The sequence below is a fragment of the Melospiza georgiana genome, chromosome 3 (genome assembly GCF_028018845.1).
Source record: "Melospiza georgiana isolate bMelGeo1 chromosome 3, bMelGeo1.pri, whole genome shotgun sequence".
Classification (NCBI taxonomy): Eukaryota; Metazoa; Chordata; class Aves; order Passeriformes; family Passerellidae; genus Melospiza; species Melospiza georgiana.
In genome coordinates, this window is record NC_080432.1 from 46,051,595 (window position 1) to 46,078,938 (window position 27,344).

At 40.6% G+C, this 27,344-nt stretch overlaps 1 protein-coding gene across 1 annotated transcript in view; it reads left to right on the forward strand.

Annotated features, from left to right (window-relative positions):
• Positions 1-27,344, forward strand: part of KIF26B (kinesin family member 26B) — a 253,565-nt gene that overhangs the window by 44,036 nt on the left and 182,185 nt on the right. Inside the window, exon 2 of the mRNA XM_058019915.1 lies at positions 23,012-23,545. Coding sequence (XP_057875898.1) covers positions 23,012-23,545 — 534 coding nt within the window. The remainder of the gene's footprint in view (positions 1-23,011; positions 23,546-27,344) is intronic.

Genomic DNA, 27,344 nt, shown 5'->3' on the forward strand with positions numbered 1-27,344 from the left:
ATATGATGTTCAGTGTTCTCTGGCAAGGTGCCTGGTTGAAAGTATTTTTATTAGTTAATTTTAACCTTTTGTATTTAAGTGTGTGGGACAGTGTATCAAGTACTCAAGTAGCAGAGCTACCACTATGGCCAAAATCACCTAAATTGTTAAGCTAAGATCTTGAGGGTCCATTTGATGTCTGCTGAACTCCATCCTCTGGAGTGTGGTGGTATTTTTTGTTTTTTTCTTTCCCCTTTTTTTTTTTTTTTGGTTTTTGTGTTTTTTTTTTTTTTTTTTTTTTTTTTTTGGGTTTTTTTTTTTTTTTTTTTTTTGTTTTTTTCCTGTTGGGTTGATGAACTCTGTTGGAGAAGGGTCCAGGGCTGCAGGTATCATGATGCTCAATAATAGAAGCTCTGCAAGTAAGAATGGGGGGGGCTATGTGACCTTGGGTGCTGAGCTGGCAGTAAAAGCGTCCCTTAGGAAAGTGTTGCAGGTTGGTTCTTCCTGACTTGTGGTACCTCTTCTTTTCCCTTCTCAGCACCATTTAGGTTGCCGTGGTGCTATATTTAAAGAAATGGGGGAGATAACATTTGTAACTTCTGACTTTTTAAATTGTGCTCTCTGTTCATAAAGACCTGAAGATGAGTGCAATCTTTATTCCTAGTGTTGTTATGGGTTACCCTTCTACTCCTTAATTCCTGCTCTGACAGTATGGCAAAGATGATAGGCTTGGGTTGTAACATGTCTAAAAGTGTGGTGATCGTATCCCTGCAGCTAAATATGCCATTGCATATAGACAATTTCAGTTTTAATTCCTTCTCATCAGATATTCAGTGGTGACCCAATATTCAATAGCGTATGTGGGTGTTTTCCCTCCCAGTATACAGGATTCCCATGTTTTTTCCCATCTGAGTATTACCTAGACCGACTGTTTCTAAAATCAGTTTCTGTACTTTGTCCAGGATGTAGGCAGCACTGGGTTGTAGGCTGTGTATAAAGATGCTTATGAAATGTGGTTTTTTTTCCCCCCCTCTTTCAAAATGTATTCTACTCTGAAGCTGAATTGTTGAAGAGCTGCAAATAATCTGAGAAATTACACCTGAACTGTAGAAACAAAATGTGTAAGAGATGTAGGCCAAACTTCAGTTGTACAGCATGTGCCCAGGGGACCAAGGAGGCTGGTGGCATCCTGGTCTGTATCAGCAAAGGTGTGGCCAGCAGGACCAGGGCAGGGATTGTCCCCCTGTACTGGTGAGGCCACACCTCGAGTGCTGTGTCCAGTTCTGGGCCCTCCCTGCAGGAAGGACATTGAGGTGCTGGAGAGGGTCCAGAGAAGGGCAGTGGAGCTGATGAAGGGTCTGGAGCACAAGTCCTGTGAAGAGCAGTTGAGGATGTTTAGCCTGGAGAAATGGAGCTTCATGAGAGATCTCGTCAGCCTTTACGACTGCTGGAAAGGAAATTGGCAGTGATCTCTCTTTCCTAGTAAGAATTGACAGTACAGGAAGAAATAACCTCAATCTGTGCCAGTGGAGGTCTAGGCAGGATATTAGGAAAAGCTCATTCACAGTATTGGTTGACAGGTACTGGAACAGGCTCCTCAGGGAAGTAGTTGAGTTGGTGCCCCTGGAGCTGTTTAAAAGATGTGTAATAATGGTGCCGAAGGATGTGGTTCACTGGTGGACTTGGCAGTGCTGGGTTAATGGTTGGACTCCGTGGTCTTAAAGGTGTTTTCCAACCTAAATGATTCTGTGATTCTAAACTCTCTGCTAATCTGTATCAGCACTGTGGAAACACATTTTTGAGGGTCATTAGTGAATTTCAGATCAGAAATTCACAAGTCTTTCTTCTTTTTGTTGGTAGGTGCTGAAGTCCCAACAATTCTAAGGACCCATTCTATGAATGATGCTAAAGCCAGAGCAGTTTTATTTTACTGGAGAACCTTGATAAATTGTTAATCTGCTGCTCCTGAGAGCAGGAGTGAAAGAGATCCATTCAGGAAGATATATTGCTTTCAAGGATAAGCCCAAAGAAAATCAATCTCCAGCTAGCAGATAAGGCCACTTCCATGTTGGTTGGAACTGTCTTTATTGCAGAAGTTTTAGCCACACTGGTCTGGAAATTGCTGTAAATTTTCAATTTTACAGTAATTGTTTTGTTTGTTTTTATATACATTACTGTTGTTTGTGTTACTGTTTTTTGATTATTGTGAGGGTTTTTGTTCTCTGTGTGTATTCTTTGCATTTTCTTCTTTTATGCTCTTATATAACATCTGTATTGCTTGGTATTGTGCTTTCACATCCCAATGAGCCATCATCACTTCATAAAGCAGATTTGTGTGAGAGTATTGCTCATTTCAGAATTCAGAAATCTATATCTAATTTTAACATATTTATGGTTTTTGCTGTATTTCTTTCATAAATTAAATGGCTTTAGTGTGAATTAGGAAAATACAAAGAACGAACATTCAATTCCCTGATTGTTCAGTATTAGCAGAATAATCTTGAAAACATCATCCTAACCTAGCTGAAGACAATTGATACCTTTTACAGGATTTGGAATGTATGGATTTGGTTACTGACTCTGCAGAGGCTCTCAGTTTAACCTGGTTGTGTTCTCTGGATGCTTCTTGGGCACAAATACACCTGCCATAGCAGTGACAGATTCATCCTCTCATTAGAGTGATGTTGCTTTTTTCCTGTACCTGTCATTGCTTAGACCAGAGGGGCAGGAATGCCTGACTGTGCTTTAGTTACCAATATTTACCAAAGGGGAGCCCAAGGTTGATATTCAATCTGTGGGCTAATGGAGAAAAAAAATTACAAGTGTGGTGTTCTTCTGTCATCTCAGGGGTGCTGCTACACTTCTGTTATTCATGCTGGTTATTCCAAAACACTTTTAAAGGCATGTTTTTTGGAATAGCCTTCTGGTCATTTATGAGCTGCATGAGGCCAGTCCTAAATCACCCCATTACCCTTTGTTCTTTTGAGTAGTAAGTGGAATTATTCTTTAGTGCCTGAGCTGATTTAAAGGATGAGAGCTAGCAGAAATCAGATTTCTTTTGTACTAAGGTGAGAGTAAATTGCCTGTTTGTGATTTGTATTTGACTGTACTGTATAATTCTTCAGAACATAAACATGTGCTTTATGTGGTGATCCTAAGAGCCCCTTTATCTTGGTGATGTTTTTCAAAGTGAAGAAATGGTCTGAAAATTGTAAGGTAAGAGTCCAAACTCAAAGAAAGTGACATGATCTGTGGAGTTTATCTGGTTGTAGGCTGATTCATAAAGTTTAATCCATGCTCCTTTTCAAACTGCCTGTGGAAGTGAGAAGTGTAGTTCTTCTTTTATGTTGTATTATTTTGTGACATTTTCTCACAATTTGTGAATACTTTTCTTTTCCTTGTATTACCTGTGAACCTTCCCTCTGCGTAGATACTCTCTGGAGTGTTTATATGGAGTGTCCATACTTCTGGAAGAACGCAAGCAAAGCTGCTCAAAGCAAAATCTTTGCCCTTGTGTTTAGGGAATTTCAGGATGTTTGTACTAGGAATCCATGTAAATAAATCACCAGCAACAATTTTGCTTTTTCAGTGGAGAAAATGACTTGGATTGTATTTCAGTATTTTAGCCTTGCTAAACTACATGCAGTATAATGCTTAGTCAAACCACTTGATGTATTTAGGGTATTTTTATAGCCAGTGAAGGAAGGCACAGTCCTCAAAAGGTGACTTTACCAACTCAGACACTCTTAAAGGTGACCTGTTTTCCTCCTTTAACTGTAATGTGTACTTAGGCTCAAATGATGTCAGAGTATCCCATCTTTTTGTATGGCCTTATGATGCTGTCCAAATTCTGTTCAGATATGAGTTGAATTGAAATCTTTTGCATCATATTCTCTTTTCATGCCTTTGGGTATATTGCTGTGTCAGTGAGGAACTGTTAATACTCTTGGTTTTGTCTTTTTGAAGTATGTGTAATTGTCAGCTTTTCAGAATAGGTTGAAGTTGTGGTACAGAACTATGAAAGTCACAAAAAATTCAACTGCACTTGTAACTGTGTCTCAAAGTCTGCCAAGTGTGTGGACTCCTGTAGTTTAAATATCTGGTTCTCTGATTCCACATGGATTCCCAAGGCAAAAAGTGTGCTTGCACCAGCCAAAACCAGTTCCAGGTATTTGTCTTTTAGTAGCACTAATAAAATCTTATCTCTGAAGTAGCTGTACTTGTCATTGAGAGATCCCTAAATGAGGGATCCTGACCTTATCAGAGATTCCAGGTCAGGGAGGCTATGTTTTCTATGCTGAACTTTTTATGTGATGAATGAGCCTTTCCTTGGTCAATCAAGTTTCACTTTGCTGACTGTTTTGATTTTCTTTTCCATTTGTTTCAACTGCCTGCATAAATTCCATTTGCACTGGCTTCTCATCAGGTTGAGTTTTTGGTCTTGGGCTAACAGCCTGCTTTGTAAGATCTGCTAAATCTTATGTTGGATGGAGAAAAGTGGATGTCTCATCAGCTCACTAAAGGAGTCTTGGTAGGGGGGAAAAAGAATTAATATACTCCTGGTAGGGAAATTAATATACTCTTGGTAGGGAAAAAGAATTAATATACTCCTTCCACTCACACTAGTGCTAGTTGATCTGCCACCTGGGCAGATCTGGCTTTCAAGTGGGGTGTAACTGCTTCTAGTTTTGTGTTTGGTATCATCTCCCTCTGTTTCCTGTTGGCTGGGCTTTGGTCACTTGTCAAACACGGTGATGATCTGTATGGTAACAGACAGGAGAAGGACTTGCAGTGTACCCTTGCTTATCTGTGGGTTTGTCAGGTCAAAGCAGAGAACAAATTTATTTTTTCTTAATTATGAGTGCCAATCCAGTAGAGGAAGTAGCAGAATTTGAATGGTATCTGTTAGCTAGTCTGTTCTGCATGGAACGTAGCCTGGGGGGCATAAATCTGTACCTTGAGTTTTTGTGTATACCTTAAAGATTTAAATTAGGCTTAAAAGGTGAAATGGCTATGTGTGATGAAATGTGCAATGCACAGAGCCTTCTGTCTGATGCATTTCTGCTACTGCTCAAGCCTAGCTCCTTGGCAATGCAACCTGCTCTCCCCTCTGTGCAATGACTCCCAGTGAAACAGTGCCAAGCTTGGAGTGCTCGGTGAGTGGGCTTAGCATAACTGAACTATTAATTAAAATTCTGGAGTAGAAACTGAATATCCGAGGCTAGTCAGAGTGAAACTACAAAAGTGCATATTTTTGATTGAAATATAGCCCTTGTGCACCTAGCTTGATGGAGAGTCTCAGTGGAATTCATTGCAAATCTCCCTGTAGCCTGTTTCACATACAAAGTGATTTCTTTGATTTGGTTTTCTGTAGCTGAATATATTGTGATTTGTGTGGTCGACGACTGTTGGTCTAAGCACCTGGCATGTCAAAAGAAGTGTTCATACTCTATTTTATTTGCTTCTCCATCTGGAGAGAAGATGAAAACTAACAGTTTAATTTTAGAGCTGAAAGATGATTGCATACTGTAGTGGTGAGTGGAGTAGAATTCAGGCAGAGCAAAATGTCCAAATATCCACTTTCATAATGTCTGCTCACAAGTGTTTGTGTTTCACTTCAGTCAACACCCTCCATCTAATAATGTTTCTCCACCATACCTAAAAATATCTGTTAAATCTTCTTTACATGCACAGCTAAGCTGGCAGGATGTTGGTTAGTAAAAGTTAAAATCTTGAGCAGTAGCTCTTTCAAAGTTAGACCTTTCCAAATTATGCTTCAGTTGAGAGGTGATCTTCAAAGTAGCTAATGAATAAGTGGATACTGAAGAAAAAAACCAACTAACTCAATGGAATTAATTTGCTCAGCTATTTGGTCAAAGGTTGCTTATGGAAGGAAAACATGGTCAAAGACAATGTTCCAGAAACTTGCTTTTCTGTTTGCTCCTTTTAAAAGGGGAAAATAAAATGCTCCAATAACCCAATTTTTCTTTATTTAAGCTTCTGTAATTTTAAATGAGAACACTATTTTCACAGTTTTTCAGAGGCAGTGGAAAAGGGAGTTAATTCTCCGCACGCAGTGATCTTCTAGCATTTCCTTAATGGTAACTGCTGTGTGCTCTGTTTGCTGATAGTTGTTTGAAGTGCCACATACAAAGAAATCCTATGTTTTATGGAAGGACTTCTTTTTAATTAAAAAAAGACTGCAAAGAAAGTAAAGTTGTTGCATATCTCTGCAGTACTTACAGTAGAGCGAGGAGTAAAGGAAAACTTTGGGACTGTGTGTGGAGGGAAAATGGAAAGATGCAGTCCTGAAATTCAGTACTAATGGAATTAGTGTGAGCAAGACCAGGCCCTGGGTGTTTTAAAGGATATACAGCACTTTAAAGAACTAAAGACCTGCTCTTGTTTTCTGACTGCAGTAAATGTTGTTTATCATTAGAGGCAAAAAATTGGACTGCTTCTTGATCTTGCAAGATTTAGTTTCTTTTGGTTAGTATTTTACATTAAAAAATCTAATGTGTTTCAAATTAGGGTAATTTGAGGTTTTGGATAGGAGCTCTCTAATAAACATAATCAAGAAAAGATGTTCTATGGAGTAAGTTACATGATATCTGGGTTTGTAACTGTGTTTTACTTCCCCATCTGCCCCACCCAACCAATACCAGAAGAGTTTACATTTATTTTTAGCTTTACAGGGTTTCTATTTTATTTTTTCTACTCACATATCACAGTGGCATCTTGACTTCTGAAAAGATTCAGGCAGCTGGAAACCCTGGGTGGCTCAAAGGGGCAGGAGAGGGTTGGGGAGATGGCAGGGAAGGGAGAGGGGTCAGTTCAGCACCCACAGCTCTTCATCTGCATGGTGCCTCTGTGCTCTCCAAGGGCAGAATTGAGAGGGTGGTACTGCAAACATCTGAAAACTGAATCTTGTACTGGCATCAAAGCTCAGTGCTCCAAGTCAGGGAGCTCCTCAGCTGTGAGCAGGGTGTTGTGGGTCTGCAGCATACACCATGTTTGTTGGCCAAGCCTTTGTACAGCTCTGTGGTAGCTGTGACACACATTTCCCTCACATGGGATTTTTCTGCACATAGGAGTGCTGTGATACCAGTTAAAATTGTCATCTGGGCTGTTTCTTATACTATTTACTTCTGTTTTTAGGCTTGTTTTAAAATTAAATGAACTTTGTAGAAGGCAAAGGGACAAAATTTCTGTAAGTTACTGCAGACTCATAAAGCCATTATGGCTCAAATAAGTCCCTTTACAGCCTTGTTTGGCTACATGAAGCAATGGGTTGCACACTACTAACTTTTCCCTAAAAAATTCTTTTGTTTTAGACATTGCTGATAGTGACTTAGGCAACCTGTTTCATGGATTTATCTCGTGAGTGATGTACTAAAGCTGCAAATGAAATGTGACACAGGAATCACTTTCCTGAGACGAAACCTAAAGACATTTAATGCATTGCATCAAGAATAGGCTTAAGACTTAAGGCAGTGTCCCAAATCTGTCAGCAGGACCATAGTTGCTTCCCACCCAGGCAGAGCATATCCCAAGGCTGCAGGGCACTTTCTGCACGTTTGCTCCTGCTTTGCAGTGTGCCACAATGTATTTGACAGTAGATTTGATCATTCAAGTTCTGAGCCCAGTTTGTACATGTACAGTAGGTGATTTCTGCTCTGTCACTGTCAAGGAAGCCTGAGGATTCCCTCATCTAAGGAAGTAAGGGAGAAGGACTTTGAAAAGTGGTTGCTGTGATGTGTCATGTCTGTACAAAGATGGGGAATTTCTAGAAGTCATGTCCCAGACAGTGACTTGAACATCTGTTCTGCCAGGTACTGTAGCCCACTCAGATCTGAATTGCTCCAAAATAAATGAGGAAAAATGTCAGGGGCTTCCATCTGAACATCAGGAAATACTTTCACCATGCTGGTGACGAAACACTGACTCCAGTCAGTGCCCAAAGAGGTTGTGGAGCCCATTGGAGATGTTCAAAAGCTGTTTGGACCAGACCTGGTCCTTGCCAGTCTGTTTTAGGTGGTTCTACTTGAGCAGGGAGATCACCTCCAGGGGTCCCTTCCAAACTCAGCTGTTCTGTGATGCTGTTTCTTTGCTTCTCTTACTGAAGAGTCTACAGGTACTCTTGGATCAGCCAGAACTGGGGCCCTGGGCAAGTGATATGATATGAAGTGCATGGTTTTGCAATTTCTGTTTGGGACTGATTTTGCAAGAAGGGGTCAGAATTATTTATTCATTGTGTTGTGGATTGTGTCTTGAAGTTGAAAATGCTTTTAAATGTCACTGAGAGAAATAACTTGGGCTGTCTTCAAACCTTTGAGATTTCTTTTTGTATTGCCCTCTGAGAGCTGACTTTATATGCTATTAAATAGCAAAGGCACTTTTCTGTGTAGATTTTTTAAAAACACCAACGTGGGCATGAGGAAACTAGCCACAACAAAGTTCAGGACAGAGGCATTTGAGTGCTTATTTGTGTGGAGGAGGGCTGCAAACACCTTATGTGTCTGATATGTCTGGCATTGCTGCCAAGTATAAGTGTGAAACCAATTTTGTACAAAGCCTGGCTGGGAACAGGGGCAGAAGGTTGGGTGGGGAATGAGAGGTTCACATCTGTTGTGGAAGATGGAGTAGAATGTTCTAGCTGCGCAGGTATAATTCTCCCTGGAAATAAAATGAACTTAACAAGTGGTGTATTCAATGTTCATTTTTTAAAAAAGCCATAAAAACTCTGAATGTATACATACACGTGTCAGATTTCATTAGTTATATTTGCACTGGATACCAACTGATGTCTCTGTAATCCTTCCCTTTTCCGTGTCCCTTAAGTTTTGCATAATAAATTCAGAAAATGCTACAGAAGTGGATGCCAGAAAAGGTCTCTGGTGAAATTTTGTGAGCATGCCAGAAAACATTCTGTGGATGGTAACTTGGGAGAGTAAGTTAAATTATAATACTAAATTCAGGGTTTAGTTGAGAACATGAAAAGCATTTAAAATTAGGGGAGGGAGGGGGAGATGAACTTCCCAGTAACTCCAGACTGCCAGTCCCTTTGGTAATCAATGGTCCTCAATGGGGCCTCTGTAAACATTAATAAAACAAAAAGATCCCAGTCTTGTAGTATCACATCTGGAAAACCCTAGAAGACCTTATATGTAGCTTGTGTAGTGTCGATGATAAATAAGTTCAGAGAGATATTGTGAGCTGGAACCACAGTTCTGGTTATTAATATCAAACTGTACAAATGGCTGCAAAGATGGCTAAAATGTTTGTAATAAAAAATGTCTAAAAATTTGATTGTGCAATGCAACTATATATCCACCTGCAGAATTGAAGTATGGGTCACAAAACACCTACTCCACTGTACGATGTACTAGGTGGAGCCACTGCATGCTTCCAAAGTGGTCTGTTGGCATGTAGGGATCAGGTCCTTGTATGCAGCTTCCAGCTTGCAAATGCAGTTTGTTCTTTCTATGGGACACAGCTCGTGTTCCTGCTAGCTTGAGTACTGCAGTCTTCTAGGGCTCTTCTGCCTGTGTTACTTGCTCATAAGAAAAAGTAAATACAAGCTAAGAGTGAATTATTGCAGGGCAGTCTCTAACTTTTGCTCAGGTCCTGAGTAGAAGGGCTGACAACGGACAATCTGTTTAATTTTTGTATTTAAATTTTGTATTTTGTATTTAAATTACTTGGTGGCTGCTTTTTTTCTCTTTTTCTCTTCCCATCTGCTGCAGTTAGCTGGATTTTGGGGCCACAAGAGATGGCTGCTCAGCAGCACACCTCCTGCAAGAACCATAGAGATTGTGTCTTATCTTGCCGTGCATGAAGGTGGACAATGCAGTTTCTGAGGAGATGGAGATTTTAAACTCCAGAAGGCTTCTGTGCTGAGTGATGTGGCCTAAAAGGTGCAGCTCTGTGGAGAGAATGGCCCTGCTGCCTTGGCAGTCTGGGAGGATCTAATGAGCCTGGCAGAATAGCTCTGGAGCTTAGAACTGCAGTAAACAACCTCATGCTTGGCAGCTTTTCTTTGCAAGGTTGTTTGCTTCCCTGCTGGATGTCGCTGCTCAAGAGTCCCTGCTGCTCCTCATGGTTTATCTAAGGGCTGTAGGCACCAAGGTCTGGGGTGCAGACACTGCTGTGGGACCTGGCTGCAAATTCTTCACATGGCTTTGGGAATCTGGCCTAAAACCACAGTGACAACCTCTAATCACTGCTGACCTGCTCAGGCTCCTTCAGCCCCCTCTCAATCTTATCTCCATCTCAGTCCAGCTCTTCTGCTCCAGCACTAGGAATAGAAATAGTGGGATTTGATGCTAATTCAAATTATGCTCCTTAGCTAATTCATTATGCTCCTTAGCTTGTGCCTCATCTCCTTCAGAGAAGAATAATCTCTGATGGGAACTGTCTGGGTCTGCCTGGATCAGGAGGAGTGAAGTTCTCTATGAGAGATAAATAGAGACTAGTAGTAAAATGAGAACCAAGCTCTGGAAATGAAAATAAGGTAATGCAGTGGTAGGAGAGTTTTCTCAAAATCGTTTTCTTTCTGTAGCTTTCATCTATTCAGACAAAAATAAATTTAAGCCAGTAAAATAACTCCTTGTTTCCCCCTTCCCTGCACTGTTTTCCTTGAAGCATCTTTCTCAGATGATGTTAACACTATTGCCTTTGTTTGTTTAGTTGTTTTTTTAATCCAAATCCAGATGTCAGTTTGTCAATAAAAAAACAAAAATCAGATTTTTTTTCCAGGCTGCATGAATTATTCATGTATGTAGATTTTAAAATGTGTTTACTTAATCAGTGGTTGCTGCAATTCATAGAAAGTACTTTAAGAGGCTATTGGGTTACTCTGCTGATTGTAAATGATTTTTATTTAAGAAGATATATCTAGATTTTCTTTAATTGGGTTTTATTTCTGAATCTAAGACATGAATCAGTAGTGTGGAAACCTGGAGCTTGATTTAGAGAGTTACTCTGTAGATTAATTTGGGAGGTGCCCTTGGGGAGAGAGGAGAGCAGTGTCATAGTGGCAATGATTGTTTCTAGAACTATTAGCTTTGTTCATTCAGATATAATTCCCATTTCCCTATTGATTTTGCTGTGACTGGGTGCACAAGAAGTCCTGTATTAGTCTGAAGTCATGATCACTGTCTTTTAATCTTTACAAAAGTTGGAAATCCATACTGCTCCTCACTGGTTATAGAGCTTTTTATCTGAAACTGTAACTTGAGGTACATTGTATTTTTGTTTAAGGCTGGCTAATGTTACCAGCCTCAACTGGAAGTTTTTTCCCTCTCCTATTTTGTTTTTGTGTGTGGCTCGCTTGGGGACTGTTTGGAAAAAGATTTGTAATCTTAGCCTTCATCAGACCACACAAGTCAAGAGGCTGATCCCCTCTTGGGCTTGTCAGCAGTCAGCTTAATCAGGACAGAGCGTGAGCTGTGGTGGGAATGGGTTGGACATGTTTGCAGCCCACACTTGTAGATCAGTGTCATGGGGGGCCAGCAACACTGAGCTGTTTGGCAGTGAGGGCTCATTATGTGCCTGTCCCCTGTGGTCCCTCAGCAAGGGCTTGAGGCTTCTGTTCCCAGTGAATGGATGTGGGGAGGGGAGTGCTTGGCCTCCTTCAGCTGTGAATGCTTTCATTGAGACCTTGGTGAGAACTCTTTCCAGCTGAGTCCTGTTGCATCCTTCACCATTTGAATTTCTTGTGACTTTGTGAGAGTGCAGAGGATGGGGGATACAGGCTGTGGCAGCCTGGGGTTTCACAGTGTGAGTAAATTTGAACAAACCCAATAGTTCTGCACTGAAACAATGCCTTCTTTTTGAGTTTGTGTTGTTCTTTTTTTAACAGGTGACAACAACAGGAGGTTATTAGCTGTACTCTAAAGCTCTCCTAATCTGTCTGTAAAGATATATATTGAAATAGAGCACTTAACAGCCTGGAGAAGCACACTGGTAAATGTTGCTTGCTTCTGGCTGTGAGAGTTCAGAAACAGCAGTGGACTCAGGGGGCTGTCTGTGGCCCACAGGATCATATTTTACCCTATACCTACTTAGGTTGGCTTCAGATTCATAAAGGCTTCTTCTATACCCACCTCGCCAGAAGCCTGGCAGCCAAGATGGGCTCATCAGCCTCTGGACCCAAGCTGGTACCTTCCCTCAGGGCAGCCTTATATCACTCAGCTGTGTCAGCTTGGGTCAGTGCTAGTGCAATAGGTGCCTTCTGGATCACTTGGCACAGAAGCAGCCAAATGCAGGTTCTGCAAAAGCCCTAGTGAGTGGAGTTGGAGCTCTCTTCTTGTCATGTAAAGCCACACTCAGCAGCCCTACAGGTCCCATCCTGACCACAGCTTCTTGTCTTCCCCACACATCTTCCTGCACTCACCAGCCCCTCAAAGCCAGACTCTATCACCTCCTCTTGGCACAAAATGCCAAAACCCGTGCAATTCCTGCCTCAGCAGATGCAGGCAGAGTCTGCTGAACTGGAGCTGAAACATATGCTGAAGTATGAGTTTATAGTTTGGGTAGAAAGTCACACACTGACATAGTGTAATGAAATTTAGCAGGTATGTTTGCAGCAGACTTAAGAAAAACAGGCTGTGTGTCATAACACACTTTCTGCCATGTGTGTTGGCATGGCTGAACAGTGCAGCTACCCCAGGGCTGGAGAAAAGAGCTTTGCCTGGAGAAAAGGTGTCCTGGGCACGGCAGTTTGTCCCCATGCTGTTTGTAAGGGAGTCGTGACAGAGCTACTCAGTTTGCCCTGAGAGTAGCTCAGAGTTCTGTTACTTTTAGGAGTTTCTTCAGGATTTTTGGTTTTTTCTCTTTCTTCCCCTTGGCATATTACAAATATTTATACTGTGCTAATAAAATATAAGCTGATCTTGCAACTGGAGTGGAAATCTGAAAACAACTTAGCTCATGAAATTATTCCCAGCTGAAAAGCTGAGGTGTGCTCCTGCCTCTTGCCCTGTATCCTAAGTGGAATAAATATTCTTTCATGGCTGCTCTAATGCTTTTAGACTTGGCTGCATGGAAGTTAGTGGCACATAATGCCCTCAGAGGTAGATTTTAACTTTTCTGGTGCATTTCTGTTCATTTTCATATGTCTGTAATATTTCCTGCAAGCATAAAAATGGTATAAATATATCTAAACTGATGTATATGAGAAATCTGTAGAATATGATAAGATCAGAATTGATAAAAGAAGTGTACATGCATTTACAAATTTCACTTCCAAAGAGAAGGTTTTCATGTTACACCTCATTTTAGGTGTTCCAGGGATCACAGACAGTAGTTATAAGTGATTTCATGTGCACAAAAGAAATTAAGCAAAACCATAATTAGAGAATTTGATAACTAGATCATTAACAAGGTCTTAATATAACTGTGGTAGTGGAACAACTATAAACACAAGTCCATATCTGGTTACTGTTTGGTATTACATCAAAGCTGAGGAGCTTTCACAAGCAAACATAACTCACACTGAGGTATGTAAAACTGTTAGAATTAAATTTCACTGGGTTGCACTGGGATTTTTCTTTTCTCAGTTCACAGTATCAATAAAAACAAACTCAAGTGCTAATAAAAAATAAAAACAATATTATGCACACCCAAAGTGGTGTTGTGGTGTTGATTAACCTGAGCTGGGATTCATGTGCAGAGTGAGGTGGTGTCACAGCAGAGGGGCAGGAGAAGGGTTGGAGGGTACCTGGAGGGTTTGGGAGCTGTGCACCTGATAAGCCTGGTGAGCCCGAGGCTGGACTCCAAAAGGCTGTGCACGCCAGGAAGGGAGCATGGCCATTGTATTGCTGGCAGGAAAGGAACAAGAATGGTGGTGCCTTTCCCTCTCTGAGGTGAAAAGGGGATTTCCAACTGGCTGAGTCACTGGAACGTAGTTTGTTCTAGGGCATTATGAGAGTTTGCAGAGTCCTGATGCAGAAGGAAGCAGAACAGCTCTTCTGTGGGTGAATGGCTTGGGGTGAGAAGGAGGTGATAATCATACCAGGCCAAATGTTGCTGAAGGGGAAAGATTTGGCAGTGAGACTGTGAGAGCCTGCATGGCTAGACAGCTGGGGACTGTCAGTACCTGGTATGTGGCCACTAGTTAGAGCAGCAGCCCACTGCAGGCCTGGTATGTGTCAGACAGGTGGTATCAAACCTCAGTGTTGCTTACAGGATGCTCTCGTGCAACTTCTGTCCATCCAAAATACATAGCAAAATAGCATAAAGTCCTTTGGGAAAGCAGGATGGCATAGAACTCATTGATAGGAAAGTTGTGATCTTCCTTCTAGGTCAGCAATTGTTTATCCCATCAACAGACTTTCAAATTGCTTGTGTCAGGAATTACGAGAAAAAAATTCTTTCAAAGGTCATTGCCTCGATTTCTTCTCTCGCCCTCCTTTGTCCCCTTCCAGTCTCACCAGCAGCTTCAAGTGGGTATTTGGTCTTTTTCTTCTGTAGTCTAAAGGATTGTACAGTTCTCAGCATCTCAAGATCTCTTAACCTCCAGCTTTCTCTAGGCCTAGTTGCTTGATCCTAGGTGCATTCCCATGAAGGAACTAACTTCTAAAGAAGGCATGTAACAGCTCTGTGAGTACTGAGTTGCATGTTTAGTTCAGTTGAGATAAAAAGCTGATGGAAGTCTCCAGTCAACAATATTAGTGTGAGATGTGACTGCCACTGAGTGGTAGGAGCAGGTTTGTGTGCAGCTTGGAATGCTCTGCATGTATAAGGGTTTGAGAACCAGTTCAGAGAAGGGGCTCATTCCTATTTCCAAATTACATATTCTTAGCAGTGTTATCTATCTAATGCGAAGCTGAAACAGAAGAGCCAAATGTCAGTTTTTCATGTGCTTCTGACTGTGAATGTGCATGGGAGAGGTTTCATCATTATTGTGAACTTGTCTTTGTGATCTCCTTTCCCTTGGTCAGGAAAAATATTTGTTTTCTTGTTTCCTAGGTGGCATGCAGATAAACTCCATCTGATTTGAATAAAGTGGGCAGAAATTTACTTCTACTTGCTAAGATTAAGATTTCATGGGTTGTTTGGTGTTTTCATGATCAAGGACATGAATGAAGATCAGTTTAAAAGTGTGAATTTCAAATGGCCCTGTTAAACTGCGACTCTTCAGGTTTTAACTATCCATGACTAGTTCTGTACTAAGACTTGCAATGCTCTAATTCTAATCACTCCATATCTTTGACATTCCCAACTCCTCTCCAGTCAAGCTGAGATGGGCAGAAATTTGATAGCAGCAGAGAAGAAAGTGGAAAAGGGAACCTGAAAGAGTGTTGCTTGAGGAAAGCATATTCAAGATGAATGAAAGGTAGCTTTGCTGCATCTCATTGGAACCTCAGTGTGAAGTGGACAAAATGGCAATATTCTTTCCAGAAGTCAAGTGACTTAAACAGAAGAGCACAATAGCCCAAATTTAAAAGGAAATTCAAAGGCAAAGTTCTTTACCCCCACCAACAACTGTATCAATCTATGGACTTTTTTCCTTATTTCTATTATTTCTTCCCTTCCAAAACAGTGGTCTTGCATGCAATTTAAAAATAATAATGCTCCTCAGGGAGGAGAGAAAAGCATAAGAGTGAACTGCATAAATGGTTTAAAAAAGCAGGATACAAAAATTAGCTGAAGAGGATCAAAAGGTTTTGGTTCTCTGATGCCTCTCAATTGTAGATGTGCTGAAGCTGAATAGATTTGTTTACAAAATTTTACATATTGAATAGTTCTTTTGAGATTGCTAAATCATTGAATAAACCCCACAATAATCTTTCTAATGATTGTTTGCTTAAAATAAAAGATTTTCATGTTTGAAAAGAAGTTACAAGTGGCTTTAGCTTGCCACAAACCTCTTTTAAATCAGGGGTACAGTAAGCATACAGGTGTCACAAATACTCTCCTGACCTTCTCATTTAGTTATCCCACTTCAGGCATGACAGCTTTTCCAGAAGTCAGTGGTTACTGTGTCAATAGTGGCTCAGTGCTGTCATTTGTTAAATATCTCTAATGCTTTCCTCTCAGGAAAGGCACGCCAAACTTTGGAAATTTGGGTGTGTGTCAGAACAAGAATTACTACTGTAGTCTGGTTACTCAAAAAGGTTCAAGTGATGTGGTGATTAGATGCTCATCAAGGCTTCTAATAATAGAGAGTTTTGATAGGATCAAAAAAACCCTAATGTTATTCCAGTATTTTAGCATGTCTGGCCCATGTAATCATAGGTCAGTCATGCTTTATGCTTATCCCAGATGAGCTTGAAAGGGTGGGTAAAAGGATATCAACCACACAGAACAATGTTTTTTTGAATGGCATCGGAGCGATTTTATAAAGGTATAAAAAAGGTATAATATCTGCCACTGTAGTAAGGAGTGAGAGTAACATTTGGTTAGTAAGGCTAACAGTTTGTAAGCTCATGAAAGCATCTAGTCCTGACAATAGCTGGGTCAAATTTGTGGCTGGACCTCAGCTGTGTGAAGAGGTAACAATAGCCACTGATTTCTGAGAGGTGACTGGAAACCTGAGCAAAAATGCTTCTGAAATACATCTGGGCCCCATGCACAATACTAAATTGCTTATAACAATGATGCACAAAAGTACCAGGAGATCAAGGTGAACAATCAGTTGAACACAAGCTCATAGTGTGCTCTGGTGGCTAAGAAAGCAAATGCAATCTTTCCATATCCAATGCAAAGAAGGGAGACTAGAGCTGCTGCTTTTTCTAGCATAAGGGTTGAGGTTTCTGCAATTCTGAGTTTGTTTCTATTCTTTGTTCTATCAAAAGGGTGCTGACAAATACTGCCCTTTTAGCAACAGCTGAGTTTGCCACATAACTGTGGAAGAATCTTCTCTCCAGGAGACCCTATTATGGTGTGGCAAGAGATGTAGCAGAGCTCTAGACAACTGCATAGCAGAGCTCTTTGGTCAAGACTTGGATTTGTACCACTGAATGTGTATTTAGATTTTCCTGCTGCTGTTTCATCTCTTCTTCCCAACCCAATTAAAAATCTGGCTGCTGCCTGGCTTTTGAATGCTAACACAAACACCTGTGTGCCAGATGTGTACAGCTGTAAGTCCGTCAGTGCTGATCCATCAGCAGAGCCATGAGCCAGTCCATGGAGCAATTAGAAAACTCTTTTTTTCTTCTCTTTTTTCTGTCCCATTTTTAATCCTCCTATTTTCCCAGGGTTTTCTGTCTTCTGTTTCCTGCTGCTGTGAGTTTGTAAGGTGAGCCCTGCTCAGACTTTCTGTCTCTTTCAGATAAGAAAACTGCCTAAACCAAATGAACACATTTTTCTGGCTGCAGAGTGGCTGGTTAGTACTGACAAGTGTTAAATTATAGGAGTCCAAATGTCAGTTGTATGTGCCAGCTCAAGAAAAACACCTTGAAATGTTGTGAGGGTTACACCAGACAGGATTAAGACTTCATTTTTGAATTCCCCCTCTTTCTGAAAAGAACTGGTCTCCCAGATGTGTTTTGGAGATACTGACTGTAGGACAGGGTGTACTCTCATTGCCTTTTTGAAACGAAAGGCTCAAGTCAGCAGCAGAATGTTCAAGTTTGACAGACAAGAATGGCAGTAGTTAAAGAGGTGAGGCATAATAATGCTGCTGAGGTTTTACTGCAGTTGGTAAGAGAGTGCTTTTACAAGGGCTTTCTGGAAACAGGCTAATGTAAAAAGGCTTTTTCTTATTCTGCTATGCTTTCCTCATGACTACTCTCTCTACTGTCCTCAACATGGAGCAACAGTGGAGAGTGTTGCTGCTAGGGGAAGGAGAGAGTTTCAGGAGGAAGAGAGTGAAATGTTCTTTTCTAGCAGAGGAGCTGGTTTCATTTGCTCAGCTGGGAGTGATAGTGGATGGCTTATTTGAAGGTGCCATGCTGGGTGTGAGGGGGGACTTCTGTGGCAGGGAGGGTAGGGAGTGTGGTCTTGCCCAGAGAAGGTGTCAGTTGTTGTGTACAGAGCAAAGGATAAGGGAGGCCACCTTACTGCCCCCTTGGTCCGACCCATGTGCAACCTTGGCTTTTACTTACCAGACAACCACTTGTGCTAGCGGAGATCCCACCAACTGAAATAATTCAGATTATTCAATCTTTACTGAATGAAACAAACTGATTTTTATCCAAGAGCTCCCAGCTCAGTTTGATGGTGCAGTGCTGCTAATTTAGAGTCATAGTGTTTATCCTGTCATGCTTATTTGAAGGAAACCTCCCACTGACTTCAGTATATTTGGACTTACTTTTGCTTTAACAGAAATTGTGCCATTGTAATCATGAGGAGCTGTTTTTTCAACTGTTTGGGCTCTGGAGTGCTGCAAACAGGCAATCTCTCAAATGTAGCCTAGAAGATGGTAGGATATGTTTAAGTTAGGATGCAAAGTCACTTGGACAATAGCCTAAGTGCCTATGAAAAATAAATTATAAGTATAATCACTTTATTGAGCTGGAAAGTACACCCTCAAGAGAGAAAGGAGAATGCGGAAGATTTTTTCTTTTTTTTTTTTTTTTTATTTTCTCCTCCCTCCTCCTTTTTTCCTAAATAGAGAACAACTGTTGACTAACAGCATTGTGTTTAGAGCAGAGATGTTTGCACAGTCATGGAATTATATGAGGGGTTTTAATCAGGATAAAACTTCCCTTCTATGGAGCTTTCTCAATAAGTCCTTCTACACCTGGCCTGTGGAGTGGGAGAATCTGGAAAACTCCTTCCTGGGATGAACTTTGATCATTGCTTTTCTCTACCTCTCCCCTTACCTTGTGTGATGGATTACACACCAGCAGTCATTTCTGCATGGACCCCTCCAGAAACAAAAGAACTCCCTGAGTCTTCTGTGAGCATCTTTAAGCAGAAGCTGGCCTCTGTGATTTAGTTAGTATTGACTTCTTTGTCTTTCTGTGAAGAGCAATGAGTAATATTGGTGTTGAAGAACACAATTTGTTCAAGAAGGTCTTGAGATCCATTGTATATTTGATTTTTCTCTGAGGTAAAAATGTAAGGCTACCACGCCTGACTTGCATAGGCTGTCATTGACCAAATAAAATACAGTTATGTATGAAATCTTAGTGAGTGTAACCTATATTAGTATCTGCTTGCTATGTGCTTGCAGAAGAGTAGGATGTGTGTGAGGTGTTTGTATATAAATCTATGATCAACTAGTTTCTTTTTAACATGTAAAAGTGCAGGTTGTTCATTTTATTTCTTGTCTGTCTCTGTGTCCACCAGCTGAGCTTGTCCTGCTTTCATTGTGTCTCTTGTGAGCTTTGTGTAAATGTATGTGTGAAGCAGAGGGTGCTTCATGCTGGAAGTGGTTGTTTGCTTTCTCTCTTGAGGAAGATGGGCTCTAAGCTGGGTGGCAGGAAGGAAAGGATTTATTCTCTTTGTCATCTGCTTTCCTAGATGGAGTTAAAACACTGTGAACACTATACAGCAAGGTGCAGATTCATGAAGGGGTATGAAGGATGTGGAAGAATCTTCTGCATTACCTTGTCATACAATAATCATGCAGTTCCTTTTCCCCTGTGAAGTCAGGACTGCATTTACCCTGGTTGAGCTGTCTGTGTCCTTCAGTGTTTCTTAACTAGTGCCCATTCTCTGTATATGTTTTCACTGGGTAAAACAAGAATTCCTCAGTTCACCTATGATAGGTCTCTGACACACAAAATTTCCTTCCAGCTTCTTTCTTTCCCATGTGGGTTTTTAGTTCAGGAGCAAAGACGAGAGATTAGTCACTATCTTGGTGTTTACTTGACCTTGAGGGCTCAAAGGTAATGTGAAAAGGCTTCTTGCATAATAGCTCAGTGTGCACTCTCTTTAGTTTGCTTCTTGCCTCGTGCATTTATGCAATGCTCTGTGTTGTGGCTGATCTTCTGAAGCTTTCAGGCCTCTTACATGCCTCCATTTGTTTATTATAGGAATAGGAGTTTACAGTAATGCTGTTTATACTAAAGTTGGGTGAACCCAACATTGCAGCCAGAAGAGAAACCATCATGAACCTTTGCCCTGAACTCAAAGCAAACTCTCTTGTGATTTTTAAAGTTCTGTTTCAGTTTTCAGTGTCACTATGCTTTGTTCCATCAGGACTGGAAATGAGTGCCAAAATATAAATGGTGTTTTCAGTGTCAACCTCAGATTTCACGAGCAAATCTGCTCCTGTGCCAGGGAGTGTGGAGTTTCTTAGACCTCACATGTTTCACTGGAGACTGTAACCTTTTTCAGCTCCTGCTGCTCTGTGCAGCTGGTTCAAAGTGCTTATCCAGTGAGGGTTGCCCATCACTTTTGTATGGGAGCAGATATTGAACTGATAAGGATTCCTGGGGGAATGTGTGCAGATGAAATACTGAAACAGCAAGTGTAGTGTGTCTGCTCTCTGAGCAAGGGTATAGGGGTTGTTCAGCTGTGGCCTCTTCCCTGCTAGATATTTTGTAAGACTGTCAGCCACTTCTGTGAAATTATAGTAGAGCTGCCTAGTGCAGAATAAGGAAGTAAACTCTCTAGACTCTATCAGTTTTGTTTTGAGAACAAACTGTGACTAATGTCCTTCTGGAAGCTGAGTTTATCCAAATTCATTTGCTGTCCCATAGACTTTTCTGTTTCATATCCCGGATTTGGATCCAGTACTGAGCTATCCATCTAGTAGGTTGTGATAGATTAGTAGGGCTAATCTTGGGAGTAATCAATTCAGGTTGTGCCTGTTTCTTCTTTCTGCTCCTGAGGAGGAACAGTCTGCCTTCTTCTCTCCCTCCCTCTCTCCCTGTGTTTATTGTTGTATCACAGAACGATCTGATGTTTGTTTTAACACTGAGATGAAGCTGAATTCACTGCTGTCCAGCACTCTTTAAAGTTGGTGTGCTACTTGAATATTTATATCATGATGACATTTGCTTATGTTAGAGAAGGCTTTATTTCCTTGGAATATTTATCACAGTATCCAGAAATTTCCATGTTCCAACTGCTGCTGGATCTGAATGTTGTATTTAATTACCTGGGTCCAAGCCCAGTTGCTTTGGGGAAGTTAGCTTTCAAAGAACAGCAACCACCTCTGTGGCACTTGCTAACTGAAGGAAGAGCTGGCAAGGATTTTTCCTGCACTGATGTGGAGCAGCCTGAAAAGAGGACTCATACCTCACTTCAGCTGTATAGGCAGCTTTGTCTAGCTCATTATGGGGAAAATAGAGAATTATTTCCTGGCACACCTGGCATCATGGAGTGGATGCCTATATCTGATGTGATCTGTTGACCTAGTTATGGTCTGGAATGGAAAATGTGATTTGACATGTTTTGCATCCTGTTTTTTCCCCCTGATTTCCACTGGTCCCTTTCCTGAAGGTTAATGGGGAAGGGTTGGTGCAGAATCCAGTTCCTGCCTTCCTGACACGCGTTGATGCTCTGACCCTCTTTGTGTGTGGAATAGAAATGACCAGCTTGAGGCTTGATCAGACCTCAGCCTCCTGTTGTTTCCCATCAGCTTATATGACTCTCCTGGGCTTCTGTGGCTGGAACTGCTCTTTTGCTGCTGTGCATAAGGAGGCTCTGTGATTTATGAATCAATTAATCACTGCATGCTGAGGAGCTGTTCACGGTAGTTAAACAGTGAAAATAAAATGCTTGAGTCTATAATAAAGATGGATCATAATGAATATGACCCTCTACCAATGAATTCTCTCCCTCCTTATATTATACCCCCTATCCACTTTCTCAGCACAGCCAAACTATCAAGACATGAAATTTGTCTATCTCAATGCATGGGGTTCATCAAATTACTTAATTACTTGATAAGAGTGCTGACTATTGGTGGATTTTTTTTTCCTCACACAGACATGCACTCTCCGATTTTACTGCTAAAGCTGTTAAAGCCACAAAGATGAAGAGAAAAAGATTCTGATACTCTTGATTTAAAAACTTTTTGACTACTCATAAAAAAATCCACCAGTAAGTCTCTAAAAATTAGGGAGGGGCAGGTGAAGTCTGTCCTGCCTGATCTGTAAAACCACAGGAATGTGGTGTGAAAATTCCAAGAAATATTTCCATCAAATAACTGTCACTTTTTGCTCTGTGCACACATCATTGCTGTTTCTAAAACTGTGTGATACTGTAAGAACCAGGCCAATTTGGTGACAAGCCTGCTTTAAGATTGCTGTTTGGCTTCACTATTTGCACTTCAGTGATGGCACTCAGATCAGGGTGCATGTTGCCCTGTGCGCAGCACCACTGATGTTCAAATATCTACCCATGAGGTAAGGCTATGAGACAAGAGGCTTTAAACCTGGTTATGTGGTTTTGCATCAGAACTATGCTTTCAGACAAAAAAATAATTCTTTACAGATTATTAACTCTATACATGTTGTATTTTTAAAAGAAAATCTTTACTTTGATGTTATCAGCAGATACCCAAAATAGTGCTAGAATTTTCGTTAACATAGAGGTTTTTTTTTCTTTGGCTGGAAAGGGTGTTCTTGGTAAATGATTTGATCAGCTATCTATCTGTTTTGAATTCTGGAAAGGATTTTTGAGAGAGTGGTGGTACTTCTTTTTTTCCTGCTGTCTTTGAAGTGTTAAATTTTTGTTGCAAAGTATTTCCTGGGTATTCTGAATAGCAAAAGCTGAGGTTGATGAGTAGATGGATTTGTGAACCTTGCAACAAGTCCACTGGCTATAGTGGAGTTGCTCTTAATCTCACCTATGTAACTAAGAGCAGATTTCATTCAAGCCAGAAATTAGGTGCAGTGGTGTGAAGCAGGTTAATTCCTTTTCTCTGCCATGCATTGAAGCTTGCAGTGGATTTATATTTGCCACTTATCAGTAAAAGAATTTTTCCTTTCCAACACAATCCAGTTTCTCAATTTTGTTCAGCTCTGCTGCTGGCATATGTTGACTATATCTAATGGCCTTTGTTTGCATTCTAAGCTTATCTCATAAATTTGCTTTTGAAATGCAGTTATAATGTTTCACTGTGGTGACTGTGGTTAAACATTTCTCTCCTGTCCCCCCTTACCCTCCTCTGTTTGATTTTTAGGACCCAGGTTTCTCTTCGGTGATTCACGAGAAGCTCCAGGTTCCCAATACCATTCGGAAGGCGTGGAACGAGAAGGACAACAGATGTGATGTTTGTGCCACACACCTGAACCAGCTGAAGCAAGAGGCCATTCAGATGGTGCTGACTTTGGAGCAAGCTGCCAACTCAGAACACTACGATGCCTCGCCAGGCTCTCCCCCACCTCTGTCCAACGTGCCCACGCTGGTGAGCCCCCGGCACATGGGCAGCCTGCAGCCCAGGGACTGGGCCTACGTGCCTGCTTCTTACGCTCCATCCAACTACACAGGCTTTGTTGCCAACAAACACGGTGGAAAACCCAACAGTCTAGGAATTGGAAACGGGGTGGAGAAAAAAAATGGCTCTCCTGGACACCAAGCCAAGGTCAGCTTTCAAATGGCCACCAGCCCCAGCAATGGTAATGTTCTCAACTCGGTGGCCATCCAGGCCCACCAGTACCTTGATGGCACCTGGTCTTTGTCAAGAACGAATGGAGTCACTCTCTACCCCTACCAAGTAAGTCTTTTCAAGTAACAAAACATACTTGTTTCGTTCCACTGAGCTGGCAGGGGCATACTAACGCTGTTTGCTCCTGTGGGGGTAGGAGTTGAGCCACCTGTGTAAGTGAGCTCTAGGACAGGGAGTGCTGTAAATCACTGTCTCCCTGACAGGGGATTGAGCTGGGGGAGACACAGATCAAAAACAGTATTAATGAGAATACCTTCTATGAATTCAGCTTTTACTGACAGCAGAACCGAGCTCTTGTTTTTAATGGCAGAGACCTAATCATACAGTATTTTCAATTATTTGCTCACACAGTCCTCACTCACTTTCACTCAAGATACTCGAGCAACAGCTGAGAGCCAGCCACACTTGGTTACTCCCAAGAGGAAAATGACACTAGTGCACCAGTGATTTCTGAGCTGGTATTCAGGAAGGATCCGGATGATCTTTTATTCCATCCTCTGTGTGTGTGATCATTTGGGTACGTGGAGCAGACACTAACTTCTCTGACATGTTTTAAGTTGCCTACATTCTTGATGCCAGCAAGTTCAATGGGTCCAGTCATCTCCAGATTCTAGCAGTGCTGGGAGGTTTTCGTGTACTTTTCAGCATGTTCTTTTCTTCCTCTTTGTCTGTTTTCTAGTACACCACACCTGTAAGTGGCCGTAGAACCCATCCACACCAGAGGGCACAGAAGAAGGTTTTTGGTGTGACAGGAGGCGGGCTTCCTGACACACCTCACTGCAGCTGGTGGGATTTTCAGAGTACCCAAGCACTTGCAGATTGTGACATACGCCTGTTCTTCACACAAAATGTCTCACAAACGTTCTCACAAATGTCCCAGTTAGCTTCCTTAGGCACGTAAATAACTTTAGAGGTTGGTCTTTCTACTAAATTATGAACATATTGCAAGATAGAACCCTAAATTAATATTTAACTTCTATTAGTATAACTAACTGATATTATAGCCAGAAAAAAAGCTATGTTTTCATAAGCATTAAGATATTGTCATGTACCAAAGCAAACTGGGTAAAACCAGAAATGAAGTACAGTTATTTTATCTGGAAAATATGTGACTTTATGCTTTTGTGGATTTATGCTCTGCTTAACCTGAATAATTTTTGGGTAGGTCAGTATGTGATCATAGTTTTGATCTAAGAAAAAAAATGTGATCTATGCTTCAGCTAAGGAAAAAAAAAACCTAACCAAAGAATGCAGCTTAACAAATCTGAATAACCGTTATTTGTATTGGAAAATTAGTTCCCTTTTACTGAATTCACAATCTTTTAGGTTCATGTTCTGTGAAATTGTGGGGTTTGTTTACCTTTTATAATGTTTGAATTTCCTTGATGATTAATTTTATCTTAAAAATATTAACTAAGACAAATCTAATATTCACAATTGTCTAGACTGATTCTGTAGTTTGGGTCCAGTTAAATTCAGAACTCTTCCCTACCCTTGATTTTCAATAACCTTGAACTAGAAAAGATTACCTGCTCTCAAGACACCTCTCAGCCAAAAAAACCCCAAAGCCAACACAAAACCCAACCAAAAGCCCCAGCTAACAACAAAATAAACAAAAAAATTTGTTTATTACCAAAAAAAAAAAAAAAAAAATCCCAAAGAAGCCTAGCAAGGCTGGTCTGTGTTAGAATATGTTGATTGTGAGTTTCATAATTTCCTTTAAGATTCTATTCTCAAATGTTAAAATTCTCACTGTACTCAAGTTGCCACATTTAATTCTCCAGCTGAGAAATAATAATGATAGCTTTTTCCCTTAAGCACGCTAAACGGATGTTAATGTTTATTTACATAGTATCCGTGTTAAGAGTGGGAATTAGTTGCGTAAGAAAAAAAAACTTTGGAAAGTAATTTGTTTGTAATTCAAATATTAGTAAGATGCAAGATTTTTTCTGCTTTTGTGTGCAGTAACCAATTTTACTTGCTACATCATTTCAAAACATTTTAGATCTCTGTTCCACATAAATACATTTTTGTTATGCACTTATAGTTGCAAAACTCTGCTGGGGAAGGGGATGAGGAAGATGAATCTCTTATCTCATCTTAATTAGAACCCTTCTTGATTTGGAGGTGAATTTAAAAAAAAAGTGGTGCTAGCCTACTTACTTGTGAATGTCTATATATTAATTAAGTTTTCTTGTCTCCCCTTAAGAATAGTGATTAGAAAAACTTCATTGTGCGTTAGCTGAGAGGAGTAGAAAATAATTTCTTGGGATAAAAAGCCTTGCACTTCACACAGAGAAGAGCAGTACCCTTCCACATCATAATCTTGTTAAACAGATGTCCAGGGAGAAGTCAGTCTCATGGCTCTAGACTTAATGGCACCTGTGGTAGACATGTCCCATTGTAAATCAGATTTTGTTAGACAGTCTAGATAACTTGAAAGAAATGCTTGAGTACCTTGAAAACAGATTGTGATGTCTTCCTTAAAGTATAATAAAAAAAAAAGAGAAAACATTAGTTTGAAAGTGATGTTCTGTGGCTCAGAATTGACTCACTGCAATTTTAAGTACCAAAAAGTATTCCTACAGTTTTAAGTTGCAGGATGTTACTCCCTTTTTAGTGTCTTCTCTACCAGCCTGCCTAAAATTAAAACCTTGATATGGCAGTTAATTACTATTTTTGTTTTAATTTCAGTAGAAAAACAATAAAAATAAATGAATATAAAAGGGAGTGTCGTGATATTGTAAAGCTGAACTGCTGCAGTAGTTTAGCACAAATCTTAAATGCCACTATTCAATTAATTTTGCAGAAAGAGCACTTTCCAATGAGGAGTAAGTAAAACAAATCGGAATTTATGCATACAGCTTTAGTAATGTATTATATGTTTAAAATCTGAAAAAAAAATTTGGAAGTATACCAGATTTAACTGGCCATGCATGTCAGATCTAAAAATTTCTAGTAATTTCATGGATGTATTATTGGAACTAGTGAATGGAGTCTCCTAACATCAGAGGAATAGCTGCTAAGAATTTTTTAGGCAAAACTGATCCTACCTGGAGACTGGGAGATGGTGTAGATAACCCAATCAGTCTCCAATGTCCCTGCTTTATATGATTCCATATTTATGCACTCCCTGAAACAGAAACAAAAGTCTGGTTCTAAAGATCTGTGATGTCCCCTGGGCCTGATTCAAAGGAGGCTGAATCAAATTTTGATGGTAGGTACTTTTGCAAAACAGGGAATCGGAGGCAAGGAAATGGAATTGATTGGTCTTAAACAAAGAGTGTGGTCCATTACAACCCTTCTGTGGAAACAGGAATGCTGAAATGGTCAGGGTAAAACTGACCTCTTTCTGTTTAATAAATGTAGAAAAACATCAGCCAAAATTTGGCAGAATTTGATTCAGTCTGAAAATAGTTCTCTTTCTGTGCTGGTCAGCAGGTAGTGTTTCTTTGTATGTCTCATGGATCAGACTCTTTTGACCCTTGTAATGAGTTCTGTGGATCTCCCCACCATTCAGAGGGATTTCAGTCCTTCCCTGCTCAGAGAAAACTCTTTTAAATTGTTGAGGTTGTACCTGAGAAGGGCTGTAATTATTTGTGCAGCTGCTGGTGTGAATTACAGGATACCACAGTGTTAAGTATACTTTTGTTAGTTACCAGTGATTACTGAACACTTCCAAAGAGAAAAAAACCCTCTGGGCCTGGGGTGCTAATGTAGGAATGAAAAGTCCAAATTCCTTAATGAAATTATTGCTTCTTGTCATTTTCATAGAGAATGCAATATTAATTTTAATGCATAACACTTTGATTACTTTATTATCACAAGCTGATAAAATAGCTAAAAC